Source organism: Colletes gigas, unplaced genomic scaffold (genome assembly GCF_013123115.1).
Source record: "Colletes gigas isolate AHSC1104 unplaced genomic scaffold, ASM1312311v1 Colletes_gigas_Sc00008, whole genome shotgun sequence".
In the NCBI taxonomy this organism is placed as follows: Eukaryota; Metazoa; Arthropoda; class Insecta; order Hymenoptera; family Colletidae; genus Colletes; species Colletes gigas.
Window position 1 is genome coordinate 8,306,250 of NW_025106637.1, and position 20,469 is coordinate 8,326,718.

The 20,469-nt window shown below is 37.6% G+C and overlaps 1 protein-coding gene across 1 annotated transcript; it reads left to right on the plus strand.

The window, feature by feature from the left end:
- The first annotated feature begins 1,265 nt into the window (after positions 1–1,265).
- LOC122397006 (hydrocephalus-inducing protein-like) lies at positions 1,266–19,707 on the plus strand. The gene is made up of 37 exons (XM_043395806.1): positions 1,266–1,349; positions 1,432–1,512; positions 1,762–1,879; positions 2,310–2,758; positions 3,010–3,110; positions 3,500–3,626; positions 4,144–4,254; positions 4,513–4,755; positions 4,964–5,187; positions 5,470–5,590; positions 5,658–5,794; positions 5,925–6,182; positions 6,441–6,741; positions 6,935–7,195; positions 7,276–7,600; positions 7,756–8,046; positions 8,623–8,867; positions 9,004–9,294; positions 9,432–9,720; positions 10,099–10,318; positions 10,648–10,875; positions 11,407–11,711; positions 12,037–12,196; positions 12,458–12,653; positions 13,015–13,248; positions 13,320–13,489; positions 13,611–13,815; positions 14,089–14,660; positions 15,128–15,263; positions 16,120–16,410; positions 17,035–17,250; positions 17,335–17,448; positions 17,806–18,039; positions 18,121–18,348; positions 18,488–18,633; positions 19,030–19,213; positions 19,549–19,707. The coding sequence occupies exons 1-37, from the start codon at positions 1,266–1,268 to the stop codon at positions 19,705–19,707; spliced, it is 8,055 nt and encodes a 2,684-aa protein (XP_043251741.1).
- The last annotated feature ends 762 nt before the right edge of the window (positions 19,708–20,469 follow it).

Consider the following 20,469-nt stretch of genomic DNA (forward strand, 5'->3'; position numbering starts at 1 on the left):
ACATAAATAGAAGAAACACAATTCAAACTAATAAAAAAAAATATCTGAATCCTGAGACAGTTATAGAAAGATTCATAATGTTTCATCAAAATGGTCAACCTATATCCGGTAATAACACGTAATTTGCCCCAGTGGAGATCTACTAGCCTCCCGCGCGCCTACTTAAGGGTTTATTGAATTTGGCGAGATTCTCAAGGAGAAGGAAATAAACAGCTAACAGCTGATTTACAGGAAAATCCTTGAGAAAGAGATTTGTAGCTTATAAGAGGTTGGACTAGGTTTGTTACTTAATTAGAACCATACAAAATAAAATAAAGTTGTGCAATGAAACATATCAATTTCAACAACAATAAATAATTTTTTGGAAAAATTTTACTCGGGATAAATAGTTCCTGGTCTAAACACATTGTAAAGTTTAAACGTTAGAAAAGTTTGAAGTTCTCGAAGCACGCGAATATTCCGTCAGAGGAACGCGAAACGATACGATGCTTAATTTTTTGGTCGAACGTAACTGTTCCGCAGGAAAATCGTGGCCGCGTTTCGAGATCAAAGACACCCAAGGGAAAAGGAAGCATAAAGTCGTCGAGGCGCAAGCAGACGGGCAATAAAAGGTCCGCGAATTCGAGGCCAGCTTCCAGCAAACGAGAGACCGCCAGTAAAACAACGAGGAGCAGAGACAGCTCGAGACGCGGTAAGATCCGCTTGAGAAAGAGTCGAGACGATGAAATTGAGGAAGTAAAATGGCACGGGAAATGTCGCGAGCCAATTTGTACGGAACAAGAACGATATACGAGCCGCGATGCTTGCAGACACAATTAAATTACAACCGAACTAGACAATGATGTTGAAACGAAATACGATCGGGCAAAGAATTATTAGAAGTAATTCTCGAAAGTAGCGTTTCCCGAACACCCTTAATCACGGAACACTTTTCGTTTCGCAGTCTACAGCTGGGACAAAATTAAGTGGACATCGAACGACAATAAAGAGTCGCACACAATTTGAAAAAAAAAGATTTTCTTCTTTCTGACCAAAACGTCGCATTAATTGATTGGAAACAAATAACATTGAAGATTATAAAAGTACAAAAGTGGTGTACACGCTTTATTTATTCTATTTTATTTTTTCAATTAATGGTTACGATTTTTTTATAAAAAACACTGTTTGAGAAACTCTGCTCCATACAAATGGAACTCGATTCAGTTTAACGTACCTACGTTTATTCTGTAGGAAAACAAACAATTCCGAGCGAAGTTAGAAAAATCATGGTGGCCATGGATCAATATTATTCGGATCTTTCAGCTATAGAGAATATAATTCGTAATTGGAATCCCATAAAAAAGACAGTCGTAATTATTATACCTATATTAATGTGTTGTACGTATTCATTAAATCTCGGCTATAATATCAAGTTTATTGTTTTCTTCTCAGGAAGGACCTTCTGTGCCAAAAACTAGAATTCCAAGAAGTGCCAAGTCCAAAGATGCAGGAGCTCTAGATACTGCTAGAGAGGTGATATTGTTTAAGATATAATAAATCTGTCATTTAAAATGTAACGTAGAATCTAAAAACTTCACCTGTTGAACGCATGCATTCATAATGAATATTTTAAAATAAAATCTTCATCGTAAATTGCGTTCACCATTATTCGCAACTATTGTTGGAGTGCGTTATGTTGCTACTACGAAAATTTCCAATAACAACGTTTAAAAATTAAGAGTTAAATATAGATATTTAATTAATTATCGTTTTTAAACGCAGGAAATTGTGAGCAAATTTCATATATGGTACGTGAAGGCTAGCAACCCCTGGCTGGACACGATGCACGATGCAATAGTTGCTGGAATGAGAGACAATTTTTTAGCAAAATCTACTCTTGGTAAGCAGCAATAGTTGTACAATGTTTATTGTAAAATAATTCTAGAAATCTAATTTCATCTATTTCCAAAAAAAAGATTTCACCCAAACAGCTATTCACTTTTAATAAAAATATTATTCACTTGCAGCACCCGAAACTGTACCTGAACCAGATCTTCGACCCACGCTATACTCTGTTCTCGCATCGAGAAACATTCAAACAAGAAACACGCGTGTTCATGGAAGTACGTTTTTTAACAATGCAGCTAGCCTACGAATATTTGAATATATCATAGAATGTTTAAAATCATAAACATACGTATAAATTACAATTGTATAATAATATACCAACACAGTGAGCTACATATGTGAGACAACAAAATTCATTGCGAAGAGGAGCAAAAATCAAGTCTGTGTTTGCAATTATAATTATTGTAATTTAAATCGTTCAGATGTTTATCAATTGGTCTCGATAACACCGATACCTGAAGTCCTGTCGATCAGCGAATCGATGCAAGTCAGCGACCTAAGTGTACAAGAGAATCGCACAGAAAATCGAAGAAATAGCAAAAGACGCAAACGAAGAGCGTCGAGCAAACAAGAACGAAAAATGACGAGCAAAACAGAGGATCAATCGTTGGTTACTACCAAAAGCAAGGACACTATTAACGCTACCGTTTCAGATACTATTTTGGAGGAGTATTTAAAGCCACGATGGATCCTTCAACCGAACGAATCGCAGAAATTCAAGATTCGCTTCCAACCGGAAGAAACGGGTCTCTACGATGAAACTTACGCGTTGACCATCGTGGACGGGAATAACCTAACATACGAAGTGAAAATTAATGGCATCGCGGACATCCCGAGAGTGGACATGAATCCTAACAACATCTATACGAAAGTAAGAGCGAATAATAATTTTTTTTTATAATCAATTATTATCGAGAAATAATAGGATATAATTTGAATTCAGTTATTAAAATACTAGCAATCACCAGTCTCTTTATTCTGGTATTTAAGTGAAAAATGTCAGTTATCTAAATATACAGAGAAAATATATGCAAGATTTTACGTTATTTCATTTCCTAAATGTTTAAGACCGACAGTTTGCTATTCGAATAACTGAACTGGAGTTTAATTAACATGTCACAGACTGCAGCCATTAAATTGGATAATGCAGATGGTCCTACATACTACTTGAACAGCGGAATTTACGATTTTGGATCGATGCTGGTCCTACAAAAAGACAAAAGGTTCGCTCGTTTTCGTCGATTAATTAAATTACGAATCGAAGGGCTAAATTCTATAATTGTATAAGAGGATAAACTCATCGTAAATTATCGAGGACTATTTAAAAAATACAGAAACATACCGAATACCGAATTAACGAAATAAATAAATAAAATTGAAATCATAGGTAGTTGAACTTTTGACTTGAAGTTACAAGTTGTTCGGACAAACAAAAATTCTCGTATTACTAAGGATTACGTGTAGTTAATTTTTTTATAAATCATAAAACGAAACTGTCCTCTCGCGAAACTGAAGTAACAATCTCGACGCGAAAGTTTCTTGAAATCCGAAGTGTCGCTCGTCGCTGAGTTCTCGAACTCGCGAACTACATAGACTTCTTCTCTGCGAACAGGCCACATCGTCGCGAAGCCGAACTTAAGTTTCGAAACGTTTCCAACGTGGACGCGGAGATGTGCTTCTCTCTAGAGGAAAACAACGCTAGCTGTTTCTCCATCCAACCGGAGAAGCTCCTTATCGATGTGCGTTATCGGTGCAAGTAACAATGCACTTTTAGTTTAACCCTTCACAGACACATCTTCTACGACTGTTTCTCGATCTTTTTTTGGTCGATGGCCAATACATGTCGATGTTATACATTTATTTCTCTATAGTATTTTCATAATATTTTAGTAATACTTTTCGTAGATCACTTAGGAAGTTTTATAATCTTGTGTACATCTTCTACTAATGACTCTTAAAAAATACGACATGGCTTACTAAGAGGGCCAATATGGCTTTCACAGAGAATTACTTTCTTAAGGAACAGTAGATTCTTCACTAATAAAACCCCTGAGTTTCAAAAACCCTGAAACTCAAAAATTTCAAAATTTAAAACTCTTTGTGTTCGTAAAACATTCGATACATTTTGTTAAAGCACTGGATGACTAGCGATAAGTAAAATACTAACTTGCAGTGCAACTGTGAAGGGTTAATTACCGTTGTAAACAGCCAAAGTCGAAATATTTTCAAATCTAGCAAGAAACGATCTTTGTATAGCATGGGAATCACGGAATCCTGATTCTATCAGCCATTACCACGAAGCTTGGTCCAATTTCAGAGAAACTGTACGTGTGTCTGAAGAATAACCCGAAAGTCGAAGTAATCAAGGTATCGGTTTTCACATTTTTCGACAAAAATAAAAAACTTCAAATGGTTCTGAAAAAATTATTTTCGGTTGTGAGGGTCAACTACAATTACCCTCGAAATCCTCCATACCCTATAAACGTTTTAATTAATATATTTCCGAAAATATTATTGCGACATGTACGCTTGTATTATTGCGTGTTTGCCTGTGTAATTTTTTGTCATTCTTCCCAAAATTGTTCGTAACAATATCTAATTATATGTAATTTTCGAACGAATCAGTTGGAAAGCGAGGGCGCAAAAGTGGACATTGAACTGGACGAGAAACAACTGTCATTTGGTCGCACGCTTCTCTACCGAAGAGAATTTCGAGTTTTGACAGCACAAAACAAAACCCCGGTGGCAATTTCATGGCAAATAGAAACCGAAGAATCTTTCGAGCCACAGATCACATATGCACCGGATAGAGGTGTGATTAAACCGTGGAACGAACAGAAAATCGAGTTCTGCTATCATGGCGGCAAGGTAACGCGTATTCCTTCCGCGACGAGGAACCGACATTTGCGAAAATAATTTCCGCTCGCGAATAATGTTAATTATTTTTAAGAAAAATCTTGATTACAAATTACTAAATATTATTAAAAACAAACTTGCTCGACTCAAATTGCTCGATGATTCAGCCGTTAAGAAGGTACAAAATCGGTATAAAATCAGTACAAAAAATCTATTACAGGTGGGCGTAATCGAAACGCAAACAGTAACTTTCAAAGCATTTCTATGCGAGGAAAACGAAGAGCCGATTTTCGCAGACACCGTTCGTCTATCAGGCGAAACTTACGATGTCGCGGTTGACATCGATCACGCGAACCCTATAGATCTCAAATGGATAAGAGTCAATTCTCCTGCGAGAGGTTTGATGACGATAAGAAATCGCGGCGACTATCAAGTGGAATACGTGTAAGAAATCTTTTTTTTCGTGTCTTCAAAATGGGGCACTTGATACATTTCTATTTATTTAATAAGAAAAATTATAATACATTTATATTTATAAGAAAAATGGCACCACGGTTCACTTTTGAATCATACGAATTCTATTTGAAAAATTGTTTCCTATCTGTAAAAGTGAAAGAGTTACTACATGTGAAGTGTACTGCTTTAAGTGCCTCGCTTTGAATAAAAATAAAATCTATCTTCTCTTTTCTGAACTATAACGAGGCAAAATGAGCACAATTTTCACAGTATTACGCTAGAGGACAACGAAAAATTGACAAAACTAGGTTTGCCCGCGAATTTGAAGAAAAATTTGGAGGTTTCGCCGGTGTCTGGTTCTATTCCACCGTATAGAGAGAAAATCGTAGAAGTTCGTATTTGGCAAACGAAAATACAAATTGTACATCGTGTGTAAAACGTATCGCGTGTCGTTACAGGTGACATTTATACCAAAAGACGAGTTATCGCTTAAAGAAGTTCCGATATTAAAGTGCCACCTGATCGATACGAATAAGGAAACTACGATCGTCGCTGAGATTCCGCTCGCAGTTTCCCTTAATGCATATTATACCAGGTATAAAATTATTTAATCAATTGGTCAGTGCTTACGATTTTGAATATTCCGTTGACAGTAATACTTAGCAGACAAAATCGACTTAAAAATGTTCAAAAATTTGATTTGAAAATATGTATTCCCACTGTAGATTCCAAGTTCATCCATACCCTTTGATGGACTTTGGACCAATGGCAGTATGCACCGAAACAACAATGTACCTCAACGTAGAAAACACCGGAAAATTCCCGTTGCATTACTCTATTCGTGTCGCGAGTAAACATCCATCTGTAATTTATATGAGTCAAACAACAAAAGCAGATTCGCGTAAAAAGCAAAATTTAACGGCAAGGACGAACACGTCGAAGATGGGCAAACGATCCATCAGAAGTAAAAAAGCTGAAATCGAGTAAATTTTATTTTATTTTATAATAAGATACTTAATTTCTTTGTCTTGGTTTGTCTTACTTGTACTCGTTAAATATATTCACGTCTATCCCACATTTTTATCCTAACAATTCAATTTACCATATTCAATCTGCTATCATTGTAAATTACAATTAATTACGTATTTCCACTTATTTTAAGAGTGTCAAACAAATTCTATAAAATATCGAATGGCGCAAAAGTAAACATAAAGAACAGTTTTTAATTTTTCATTATGCAGAGATCATTCAGAACCGGAAAAGTTAATAGTAGGCCCGATGACGATAGCCAAAACCGAGGGTGACGTCGATGCAGGCCAAACAGATAGCATCGCCGTGACTTGTTATCCTGAAATCGTGGGTACCCAGGATGAACAGATAGTTGTTTTCGCGAAGGACAGCGAACCCGAGGACGGAGAGGGGAAAACAGTTACACTGTTCGTGAATTCATTGATGCCAAATATTGACTTCGAGGACCTCGACTCGATATTTCGAGAGAATCACGTGGTCGATCGAATCCAAGACTTTGATTGTCCCAAAGAGGTTCTTATTGCTCGAAAAATATAATCCTGAACAAAGTTTCAAAAACAATTGCAATATTTCGGACGCCACTTAAAAAATTTTCTTTTCCAGCAAATACCAAAAATAGTTATTTTTTAAATATTGTCCACGAGGGTAACATATGATCATTTTCAACGATAGAAGATCCAGAATTGTACAAAATATTTTTGTGCAGATTGGACCGCACACGGTGTTCGCGCGTCAAGAGAAAAGCCTTTACTTCCGGTACGTCAGCGTAATGACTACCCACGCAATGTGTTTCAAGCTGTACAATCGAAATATAATACCCGCGAGCGTGGACGTATATTTCGTTCCGGAATCATTGATGCCAAGCACAGCCAAACCTGATACGTTCGTCGTGAAACCACGAAACGAACGCGTTCCGCCTATGAGCTACAAAACGTTCACGGTGTCTTTTACTCCAACCATTATAGAGGTAAAACATCTATACTTTGTCTTTGTCAGTGACTAAAGATTAATCATGGTTTTCCAATTTCCCCACGTGCCTGTTCGAAGACGTTTAAATGTACTTTGGAAGCAACCGTAATTCTGCCACCACATTTGGACGAAGAAAAACTGTCGATCAAACTAGTAGGGGAATCCTGTGTACCGGAAGTTGCAATTATAGAACCGATCCACGGAAACAGGGAAAGGACTACATTGAATTTCGGCCGTACACTGATCAACGAGTTCAGTTACAGAAAATTTGTCCTAGAAAATATCGGGTTCATCAAGGCAAAAGTCATTGTTGAAATCGACGAGGATCAGTACAGAGTGTTTACTTTTGAAGCCTGCCCCGATACGCGGCATTTGCTTCAAATCTGGGACAGTGGTTGCGAAGGTAAATTTAATTAACGTTGTTAATACATTGCCAATATGCCAAATCTGACCACACTGCTAGTGGCAACGTCAATTTTTAATTTTACGTAAAAGAATCTTCTTTGATTGTTCAACGGTCCAAGTCCCGCACTCTCGACGTAATTGAATATATTTTAGAATCGAACGATCGATACACTGTGGTTCGTCTGACGCCCGGAAACGTGGCTTGCTTCAAGGTAACGTTCTCCCCGAATGAAATTGGAAAACGCACCGGGAAAATTCGTCTATTTGTGGTTGACAATCCTTACGAAAATATGACGATCAATCTGGAGGGAGAATCTTACATGGAACCGCTCGTTCTGGAGGGTCTGGAGTTCGAGGATAACAAACGCAGTGCCACGATTGGAAATCGGAACTCCGTTTCTAGAACACGAAGACTCTCGACAAAACAAAATTCTCTAGCATCAGGTAGACGATAATATTATTCAAACGACGTTAAAATCAGTAATTTTACTCTAAATGTGCATACTTAGTACTTTAAGGGTTCGAAGCATCGGCGCGAGTTCATTGACCTCCCGCGTAAATAGTAAATTCATTTAAATTACGATATCTCCAAAGCGGAAAATCGGATCGACATAAAACAGAAACCCTTCTAAAGGGGAGACTGTCGCTTCTAGCAGTGGATTAATTATGGAGAAAATACTAATAGTTTCGGAACTGCACGCGTGTAAACTTTTACTATTTTTAATCGCGTTGTTAGACTGTTCCAAGAGACTCGAAACTGGAGATTTTCCCCTTTCATATTTGCTAAATACTTCCTGTTCACATCGAAAGCTAATCAGAATTTGATACCAAATATTGTCCGGCTTTTTATGATAAAACATAAATCATTTCTGTCACTGGGCTAGATTTATTGCCAGGAACCATCACGATTATAACGAGTTTGTGATAAATAAAACTTATACATGCTGTAGTTTTACCCAATGAATAATAATCGTTGTCTGACAGTTCATTATTTGTAACATGGATGGAAATATATTTCAGCACCTGCGAGCTCGAGTTCCACCGCATCTTTGACCTATATTCTCAACTACGGGCTCTGTGTCGTTAGCAAAATGTACAAAAAGACGATCAGAATTGCCAATAAATCACCGGACCGTTGGTTTCGTTTCCAATGGAGCGAACACCCCAACGTCGTGTTCGTGCCAACAATTGGACACATAAAATTTCTTACATGCAAAGAAGTCATTGCTACTTTCCTGGCATCGGAACCTACAAATCATGTAAACGTACGTCTCTGAAATGAAGTCTACTGTCAAAGTAATAATTTGCAATGATCCGTTTTCTTTGTATATCCCCGTATCAACTTTCAGTAATCCAGATATTTATAGACGTGGTATTTATAGTTTAATGCAAATTATTCAGACTCGTATCGAGTGCATCGTGTGGGAAATCGTCGCTACGGACGATAACGAGGCTTGGGACGACAGACAAACGGAGGTGCGATGGAAAAGCTTGCAACCTGACCTCGTCGAAAAGCCCAAGGAGGTAGAAGTGCTATCGAAAAGAATAGTGCGTCCAGCTCCAGAGCCAGAACGCGAAAGCGTGGCTGGAACGACCAAAACCATTCTGGTTTTGCTCAATGCCACCGTCGCTTTCTCGGAGTATTTCTGCCCAGTTCGAGAAATTTATTTCAAGGACACGCTGATGTTCCAGGTTCCTTACTCTTTGTCTTTTAAAAGAAAATACTGTACTTCCGTTGCTACCTTTTTAGCGACCCAAGACGATCTTGAAGCAAAAATTGGCGAAGATCGTCATGATAGACGAATAATGATTGAAAAATTTTGTCAAAGACTCGAGAATACACGTTCACTCTATCGAATCCTGGAACGATGAACACGCAGTATGTGTGGAAGGTAACCATGGACGAGCAATATCCGAAACGACGGATGGAAAACAGTCCAATCGGGACTTCGAGACCGAGGACCGCGGACGGTTCGCGTACTCGACCGAATTCGAGATCACAGCGAGGAATTTTCTCAGCAACAAGTGATCCACGTCGCGTAAACTTCGACGCTGATGGAAAAAGCGCAGGGGACAGCGGAAATCTTTTATCACTGCGTTTCGCGTCGTCCGTTTCTGGTAAAATGACGAGTGAATATGATGGCAGATTTCAGGGTGCCTGTAATCTGATACTGCAGCTCCGTAATACCAAAATTCAATTAAAAGAAATAGCTTCAAGGAATGATCCTACTACGTGTCAAAATAAAACAAAAATTAAAAACAACAACATTCTATTCGTGGTTTTTTAATTTTCCAATTTGAAATCTTACTCGTGTTTGATCGAACTATATGGTTTTATGAACATAATCGCGTCGAAACGACTAAATAAATTTCAATGAAACTATAATTATTTTTATTTAATTAACTAGTTGGAGTTGCAGTACAGAGCTCGGTACCGGTGAGAATTAATTTTAAAGTAAACGATTTATCGTTTGAAAGAAACGTTCGCGATTGTAGATACCGTCGAGATGAAAGGTTCGAGCGCGAAACGGACGGATCTATTCAGCAGCAGCGCCGGTTTGTCAGAACGAACCACGGATAGCTGGTTGGAGGGTGACGATCTACCATTCGCGATGCACCCTGACACAGGAACGATATCGCCTCAGGAATCCGTGGAATGCACATTAAAATTCTCTCCTATAGACGTGTTTTATTACAAGTCGTACCTTACGTGCAGGTATAACCTCAGAATTTAGAATAAAATAAAATAGTAACTCTTGTATTAAAAAAGGGACACGTGAATTGGATTCATACACAAGTTCGAACGATGATTTTTAGTACTTTAAAATAATTCGATTATATAAAATGTATCTGAAAAATCCTGCCAAACACTAAGGAACATTCCTCACGCGATTACAACGTAGATTAAATTCTCTAATTTTCTTTCCTCTATACGCCTTCTCCAGACACACAAAATGAAAATATTTCTTCTCTAATAAAAAACTGATAATCAAACGGACTGTATAACTATTTGTAAAAGTAAGAAAAGAATATCTTTTTCAACAGGATAGAAAATCTTGATCCGAAACTGCCGGAGTTGACGATTCCCGTCGCCGCGAGAAGTTTACTGCCATATTGTCATTTCGACGTGCAAGAGAGTGACTACATAACCAGCGGCAGACGAGATCCAACGCGACCCGGACCGCTGGGACGCGGCATAGAGGATCCCGCTTTGTGGCAGAATATCAGGGTAATCGAATTTAAAGTGGTCGGCGTCGGCGAGACACACGCGAAGTAAGTGTGTACCGTGTCAAACTGCAATACACCCGGTTCTAACATAGTTCGTAACAAATTACGACGGTTTCATTTGCATACGCCGCGGAAACGCGGAAAATTAATTAGAATGAGGAGTAAAGTCACGAGCCGAGTCTCGAGATATTTTTTTAACGATCATTAAATCCCTCGTCACGGCTGCACGGTTCGCCATCAATTATTATTTTTACTTTTCATCGCATCGAGCGTTTTTGTAGATTAATGCTCGATACTTCAAAAAATATTCAGAGTGGTTCGCTACAAAAACAGGTCATCCAAACCGTTTTCGTTATTTTAACGGCTTGTTCCATTGATAATGGTTGAATGTTGTTCAAGCACATATTGATTTCGTTCGGTTAGCAAGTAACTGGTAAAAGTAAAAAGTGTAAAAATCCTGTATGGTATAAGAATAAGAGGTAATTGAAAATATTTTGAAAAAAAATAAGAAAATGTCCAAGTATACAGTAACCAAATGTTCGGGCACTAATTGTGAGGATGCTTTGTCGATTTCAGAAAATTCCACCTTATCAATCCGACGATGGACGACTATCGGTTCACCTGGAAGGATCGAACGCCCCATCTCGCAGACGAGATATCGAATTTTCACTGCACAGTGCCCGAGGGCATCGCGGAACGCGGGAAACAGACCGACCTGGCTTTCACGTTTTTGGCAAAGGACGTCGGCGTCTTCGAATCCTTCTGGCTCTTCTCCATCGAGAGATACAATCTGGAGAGCCTTTTTCTGGTCGTCGCGACCGTAACCGAGCCCTCGGTGCACCGTCTCACGGTCCACGTGAAACTAAAGCCAACAATCTTGGGTTGAGTCTCGAGCATTCTCGCTTTGAAGCACCAACGTGATGATTTTCTTTATTATTTTCTTTTTCCCGGCGTTAATTCTGACGAGCAAAAAAACCAAATCGACCTTCTGTCTTCTATTTCTTAAGCAAACGCTCGAATTATTTCTCAATTAAATTACTAACACGAACATTCAAAGCATTTTCTTCGTCAAACTCATTTCATAAACACGTTCGCGTTTTCCAATGTACGTTTCTATACAAAAAGATATTTGAAACAGTTTTATTTTACTATCCGTTTATATGGAACGTTTCCGAAAAAACAAATTTACTTTCAATTCACTTCCAGGACATAACGTTCGAGATTCGATTAGGCTATTGAACGATGAAGATTTTTCTATACCGTTCAAAGTGTTGGAAGAATCCTTATATTCGGAAGGTAAATTTCAGAAGCTCGCTGTGACTCCATTGTCTGGAAGCCTGGCACCGAAAAGCGAACAGCTTTTATGGTGATTATTATTCCGAATTTGTGAATTTACGATCTTATAAAACAAAAGAACGATTCACCGTTAAAATTTGACATTGTTCGTAAATACGAGCAGAAGTACGAGTGGCTAGAATGATTGGACAAACCAAACTTCGAAGTATAGAAATTGTTTTGCGATTTAAATGAAATAAATTATAAAGCTTGATCGTCGGAAAGTTTCACGTCGCGGATTCGTAATTTTCGCAAGCAGAACGAATCGACGAAATTTTTAACTCGCCCGCAGGGTCGAGTACCATCCAACCCGCGTCGGTGAATTCGACTTTTCCATTCATTGTGCCGTGAAGCTGATGAAAAGTCCTCTCGCCATTTTTGTGACCGCATCCGTTTACGAGATCTTGTCCTCGGTTTCTTACTCCGTCGCGACCGACGAGATTGTACGAGCATGCGAAGATACGGATAACGTCATCGATCTGGGCAAAGTATACAAATATATTCACCCAAAATTAAAAACCAAATCTATTCAAAGTTCGTTTACTGTTTTCAAATTTCCACGACTTTCTAGCGGATCAGACTACATCGTAACTCCATTGTAATCGAGATGAAATGCACGAGCTACTCGTTAAATAGTTTTTAATCAAACTTTTGCTACCTAGAATCGAGCAAATTTTATTTCTGATTAACGAATAAAAATTTTTAATTCATTCGTGAAGTAGCTTTTGTCCGGAGCTTTAAGATGGAGCGAATTTTGACCTATATCGATACTTCCGTTGTATTTAATAATGAGCGTAAAAATAAAATTGCAGTTACAAGAATTATCGATTGTCTTTCTTTGTTTCGCAGTTGATGCCCAACTCACCGATCGCCATCAAGTTCGACATAACAAATTCTGGCAAAACGGCGTTTTACTACATCTGGGACATCGGCATGACGCCGGAAGTCATCAGCAGAAACGCTTACGCCGTAACGACGCCTCAGAAACAGGGATACATGATCAGCGAATCACGATCGACCTGCAATTTAACGCTTACGACGTTTCGCAAAACGACGATCAAAGATCACCGAATTACATTGAAGGTAAACTAACTGCGATCGATCGTTTTGTTTCAATTAACGTATGACTGAAATCTCGATTCGATTAATCTCAGATTTTGAATGGTCCGACTTATCGATTTCTGCTGAAAGCTTCATCGAAGAAACCCGGCATCGAGTTCAACTTCGATCGATACGATTTTGGGCCTTGTTACATCCAAGAGAACAATGCTCTGTCTTATTATACGGAACTGTGTTTGTCGAACTCCGAAGACGCGTCATTCATGTGAGCATTCGCGTATTAATAATTTCAATGCCTTGGAATAGCGGTTCTTATCACGTTTCTCGCGACGGAAATGTTGTATCCTTAATTATTGCCAATGTTTCATAATATAATTGTAACGTAGAATCGAATGCAAATTCGAGGAACAACCGCATCTATCGGTGGACCTGAACTCCATCTCTGTAGCCCTGGCTGCTCGTTCAACGATTACTATCCCGATCACGTTTCGACCACTGAAGGAAACAAAGTATAACGAGTGTCTGATCTTCACAATCGACTCGAGAAACGAGAAGAAAATAACAATTACTGGCGAAGGAATCACCTATAAGGTAAGTGCTCATCGTGGAACTTGAGATCGAGTTGTTGAAACTTAAACAGTCTGCTCGACCTTTTTTCATATTCGCGAACAAATCGAGTTTCCGTCGAATCCCGTTCCAACTTCGTTCCAACTTGCTATAAAATTCAAAGGTGATTTCGAGCAAGTGAATTAAAAGAAAATCGTGGTTTAGCTACGGAGAACCTGTAGTATTTTTAGAACTTTATAGAATGAAAATTATTCAAGGTATTGAATGACTTATTTGAATATGTTGGATGGTTTTCAGATCCGACTGGTGAACCCTTGCGACAAATTGATCGATCTGGGCAGCGTTTCCGCCTCCAGAACCGTCATCAGAAAGATTCCAGTGATAAACGAGGGCTTGGCGCCTATCGAAATAAAATTCGATTTAATGAACAATCTCAGCGGCTACGAGGAGTATCGCGAACGCGCGCGTTCCTGCGCGATAAAAGAAATCAACGAAAACGAAATCATACTGAAGGAAGCATCCGTGATGGAAACGAAACGTTCCTGGACTCGAGACGTGATTCTACAAACCGATGAACCGAGACTCGCGGACGTTCTGCGAATCGAACCGTCGTCGAGCGTCGTTTTGAAGCCCAAAAAGAAGATAAACGTGACTGTGAAGTTCAGACCTACGTCCAGGATGAGACCGTTCACTGGCAAAATAGGACTGCAAACGTCCTCGACGGTTCTACCGCTGTTCATGGTGAACGGAAGCTGCGTTGGAGCGGACTTCCGTCTGAACAGGACTTATGTTTCCTTTGGGTCGATCGTGGAGGGTTGCACCGAGGAAGCTAAGATAGTTCTGATGAACGTTGGAGATGTAGGTGCAAGGTTGGTATTGACTATTAACTCTCAAACGTGACTACCTAACGTCCTAAATATAATATAATATTTATTGCAATAACAGTTTTTCTATTTAAAATATGTGCAACCCTCTATTTTATAGCTTTGATACGTTACTTTACAATTGATCGAACAAAGCATTGCAAATATGCTTCAACATTCCTTTCGGTCTTCTTTCCGTGACCTGAATTTCTTCAAAATACCTATTCCTGTCCTCGGCATGACTAGCGTTGAAATTAATTAAATTCTTCGCGAGAAAAAGTGTCGCAAAAGTCGTTAGAAATACATTCGAATCGGTCAAATAAAGTTAGAGGACGAACGTAATCTCAGTGTGATTCGCGTGAAAATTAATTAAATTGATGTGGACAAAAAGTATCTCAATGATAAAAAAAAATGAATTGAAAGAAAGACTTTCAAACAAGGGAAACGAAGTTGCAATACGGAAATTGATTTAGATTCAAGTGGAACACGTCGAAATTGCCGGCAGATTTTCGAATCACCCCTGTGTCCGGCTATTGCTCGCCCACTATGGATGTCAATTTCATTATCAAGTTCCAACCCTCTCAACGGCGAAGTTTAATTCAGGGTGAGGTGAGTGCTCGACCCCATCTTCCCATCGCGGGCGTACAAATATTTCATATAATTTTTAACGACACTTTCTATACATCAAAAATCCCCGAGACACCTCAAATTTATCGATTCCCCTAAAATTATGAGCATATCGTACAATACATTGTGTCGACTTTAAATTATAGTTCATTAACTTAATCGAGCTATTCGTCATTATCTAATATTTTTCACAAACCAAATTTTACAGTTGCATTTACGTCGATTAAGCTAGGTAAAGAAAATTCGAAAAGTTCTTGATCAGAAAAACAATACAAAAGATTTGTTCGAATAGTTTTATACAGCGTGCTCCTGGGAAAAATTTTAATGGGAGATTCTAGACGCCAAAATAAGACGAAGATCAAGTATACTAATTTGTTGATTGAGGCTTCGTTAAAAAGTTATAGAAACATTTCCACCACATAGTATATTTTCAGTAAAGAATTTTTTTCTCGAAAGTAGGTAGGATTTCGGGGGTATGTGTATTCACCATAAATGATTGTAATTAACCCCCGCAACTGAAAATAATTTTTTCAGAACGATTTGGAAAATTTTTTTTCGCCGAAAAATTTCAGGGAAACATGTCAATGTATGGTCAGACATTTTTGGTAAAGAATTTTTTTCTCGAAAATGGGTAGGATTTCGGGGGTCAGTCTACTCGCCAAAAATGATTGTAATTGCCCCCCGCAACCGACAATAATTTTTCCGTGAATGATTTGAAATTTTTTAATTTAATTTTTTAATCACTTTTTAACGAAGCTTCAATCAACAAGTTGATATTCTTGATTTTCGTCTTATTTTGGCCTCTAGAATCCCGCATATATAATTAAATATATTTCAGGCAATAATAGACATTGAGAAGTTTGGATCTTTAGAGGTGAGAATTACTGGAGGATGTTGCAAACTACCAGAACCGGCTGACACCATATTCTTCGAGTCTGTTGTACGTGCACAACAAACGCAAACTGTGAGTGTCCTGAACGATACAAACGTCCCTTGGAAATTGAAACCAGAAGTGACTGGCGATTATTATTTCGTCGACGAAATCTTGCACGTACCTGCCAAAGAATTAGCTTTTTGCACTGTCACCTATGCTCCTACTGCCATGAACACCGAGAACACTCCACACACGGTAATAAGATTAACATTGAAGGAATTATAACTTCATTCGTGACGTAAAAAATTCATAATAAATTCTGAAAACTAGGTATTATTCATTTTCTTTTATACAATTTCAAATTATGCAAAAAATAAAGCTGAATTAAATTCCAAAGCCATCTTCTAAATCCTAAAGACTTACTCTTTCCAAACAAACTTATTAATCAGCTGATTACCTGTTCTAATATTCAACACAAAATGACATTTCGTATTTCGTATAAAATAAATCGAATAAAGTATTGTTTGTTTTCATTATTTCCTTAGAATATGAGATATTAATTTCATGTATTCGAATTCGTGAAACTAGAAACATTTTCATAATTTCAACTAATCTGATGCTGTACTGAAATATTCCAGTCTCTCTCTCTCTCTCTCTCTCTCTGATTTAATATCTTCATAAAGTATTCTACGTTCTACCTGTTTCGCTAATTTCGCTATAGAGATAAGATGAAATTTAGAATATTTTCTTAACCTAGTAGCATGGATAGAAAATACAACAGAAAATCTAGTTAAATTCTAAGAATAAAGAAAACATACAATATTTTATACATTTCTAAAAATTGAAAAACAGGTAAAATTATGTTTTTAACTGTTACAGGGTACGCTGTTATTGAAATTACCCGACGAAAAATCGCCTTTGTTGTATTCTCTTCGTGGTAATAGCTTGCCCCCTGAAGCTCTAGCTAAAATTTACCGACGATTTCCTGCGAAAACGAAATACACCGAATTGTTACCTGTTCACAATTGGCTAAACAGGCAGCAGCGATTTCAATGCAAGATTTTACCAATGATAAGCGACAACGCGAATACGAAGGTTTCGACATTTATTTGGCATCGTCGAAAATGTCCTTTTCAGAACTTTGTTTGCATTTTAAGCGAGTTTGTCCTTTTCCAATAGGAAATTCCTCTTTATAATTTCATCGGTAACAATAAAATCGATGTTCCATCGAACAGCCAAAGGGACTACCGTGCAGTGTTCTACTCTTACGCGGAATCGAGTTTCCACTTCAAAGTAACTTGTTTCGTAGTTGTATATTAAAGGAGCAGTCTGGTAGTTCGGACCGAAAATCAAAGGTCCTCTGTTATTTTTCTTTTCACGAATGGAATAATTGAATCAGAATGAAAATTAGCAAACATACATCCGTGTATAATACACACCATGCAAATTTTGTTTAGAAGAAAACTAAGAAAACTTGTTTTCTTAGTTTTCTTCTAAAATTACCAGACTGCACCTCTTAACAAGAAAATTGTATTTTGTTTCAATTAATCGACATTCCACGTGTGACTAACGAATAGTCACGTTTCTGTATTTTATTTTATTTCTGTCAATCGAATAAAATGATCAATTGTTCGAATCGCTTGTTTCGAGGTGACGTTTACGAACGAGGACAAAGAATATCAGTTTTACGAGATCGAGTACGACGTCACGGAACCGGAAGTGTTGGAATCGATCAAGTTGACAACCTCGGTGCGGTCTCAGGTGTGTCACAATTTGAAACTAAAAAATCCCCTGGAATATGACTCGATAATATACGTGGCGAAATGTGACGATCCTTTTATATCGATTCGTGATATGCCAAAAACTGTGCCACCGTTATCCAGCGTAAGTTAACGACACGTTCAATATTATTAATACAATTACAACATTTAAGCATATCCGCACGATTTTCTTGCACAATTTCAGGAGTACGTCAACGTGAATTATTACCCAATGCTACCCACCGAGAACTCTATCGTCATGCTCGACATTAATTGCCCAGAACTCGGACATTTTCCGTACGAACTACGATTAAAAGCTTTACCAGCGCTTCCGGAAAAAGTGACACGCGTAAACGCAACTCTCGGTTCCTCCTACGTATTTCCGCTTTCCGTGAGGAACTGTACCGAACATAAAACCAAATTCACAATCCAAGTAAGTAATCGTAAGAAACGAGCAACAAACTTTCTTCGATATTCTATGGCAATTTCAAGTGTCGTCGACAGAAAGGCAAATAAGAAACTACGAAACGCCAAAAGAATTCCGAAAAATTGTATTTTATGTTGCGTTACAGATTGATAACGACTGTTTCACGAGTCCAAGCAGCATCGAAGTATCAGAGATCAGCAATGGAATAGTCGAAGTCGTTTACGAACCATGCAATATCGAGAATGTCACTGCGACGTTGACAGCTTCGTCGGAAACTGCTGGAGAATTTATGTATGAACATAAAATCCAAATATCCTGAGACAGGTTACTCGAAGTTACCGTCTCAACTGTCATCAACATTATTATCGCTGTAGAAAAATGGTTCGGTTAAAAAATTGCATTCAAAACGAATGTTAAACGAATCGAGGTTTTACAAAGATGGAGGAAAGAATGAAACTTTTTTTTAGTAAAATTTAAAAAAAGAAGGCCTTCCATTAAAAAATTCCTAGTAATTAATATAAAATCCTTCATAGTTTGCGCAGTTTTTTCAAAACTTTTCTTCGTTCCATTCTTTTGTGGAGATAATAACGCTGATGTAAATAAAAACGGTAATTTCGGAAAACATGTAATGAAAAAAGTTACGAACAAGCAAGTAATAATCGAGAAATTAATTTGTTCATTTAAAAGATTTCCTTTAATTGGAACCTGTTCCTTGCCAAAAATCATGGGACCCTACACAATCACGCAGAAAGAATCGACATCAATACGCTTTAGAAATGTGTTCAAAGAAACGAAACCTTTCAATTTTCTCACCGATGTTCCAGAAATATTTGCAATTGAGACACTATCGGCATCACTAGATCCCAAACAGGTATCTTTTATCAAAATTTATGTGTTCACTCAGCTTGATTTATCATTTTAATATTATTTATTTTAGTACTTGGTATTGTATAATGTTCTAACCTTTTATCGAGATACCTTAAAACACCTAGCTCTACAAATAATTGAATAAATTATAATAACCCATTTTAATATTCTATAATTATTGCAACTAAATTTGTGATAACTTTATTGTAGTAATTGAATATACGATAATATAATCGCTTCATCGTAATTTATAATGTTGTTATAGCAAGCTATAGTAATGTCGCTATAAATTAATCTAAAGAAATTACCGAAATTTTCATACAAAATATCTTTTTCAAGACTATCGATATAAAAGTGAGCCTCCTCGACGACAAACAGGATGACGAAGACTTTACAGAAGAGAAGAATGCAGTTACGGGAAAACTACTAATATATTGTACCGACCATAATCTTTCTCATATTAACTGGGTGTATTACTTAAGAGGAATTTTTGAATAAATCAAACTTGGAACAATGTTTCTCCATTTTCTCAAACTATGGCTCACTAGATCTTTTACTAACTCTCCTTTATCGATTTGCTAACACATTTTTTGTATTTTAAACTCTACTTGAAAGTTAATTTTATTAGTGGCTATTGTTAGAGTGAATCGTTTGGAAGTTATATTTGTACAATCTCGTGTATCAAACGATATGCATTCACGAATCATAAACTCACTGTTCTTTGCTTATATGAGAGATTGCTGTGCAAAAATTAGTATTACTAATATTAGTAAAATTGTGAACCAAACACATGATTCTGGAGACTGTAGAAAACCTCCTTACCACATCAACGTTATTGATTTAATATGGAATAAGAATTCAACGCCGTGCACGGTGAGAAATAAAACTAAGTATGCCGAGAGTTAGATCTGTATTCGACGAGTATATCTGAATTTTTCTGGCAATGAAATATTTTTGTCGATTGTTCCGAGAAATGGAATAGTTTCTGAAGAACGTGTGTGAAACTACAGGAAAAAGATCGCAGCCATTGGCTCATATTATTTACTATGTAATTAATAATTATATCGTATAATTACGAGCGATACAATAATTACATAGCAAATAATAATCTCCAGGTCTCACCACGTGGAGGTTGCTGCGAATGGAGACCCACCCTAGCCTCGCCCCAACCACCCTCCTTTGGCGAGGAATCCTAACAACACCTATGGATATTTTCTCCTAAAAGAGAAGCGATCGAAATTCGATCGTTGTGAGAAGCGA

Bases quoted from the DNA above. Each gene is read 5' to 3' on its own strand.
- LOC122397006 (XM_043395806.1), top strand. From the start codon at position 1,266: ATGGTGGCCATGGATCAATATTATTCGGATCTTTCAGCTATAGAGAAT. The intron at 13,816-14,088 runs GTAAGTGCTCAT...GATGGTTTTCAG, and splicing joins GCGAAGGAATCACCTATAAG to ATCCGACTGGTGAACCCTTG. The intron at 18,349-18,487 runs GTAAGTAATCGT...GTTGCGTTACAG, and splicing joins AAACCAAATTCACAATCCAA to ATTGATAACGACTGTTTCAC.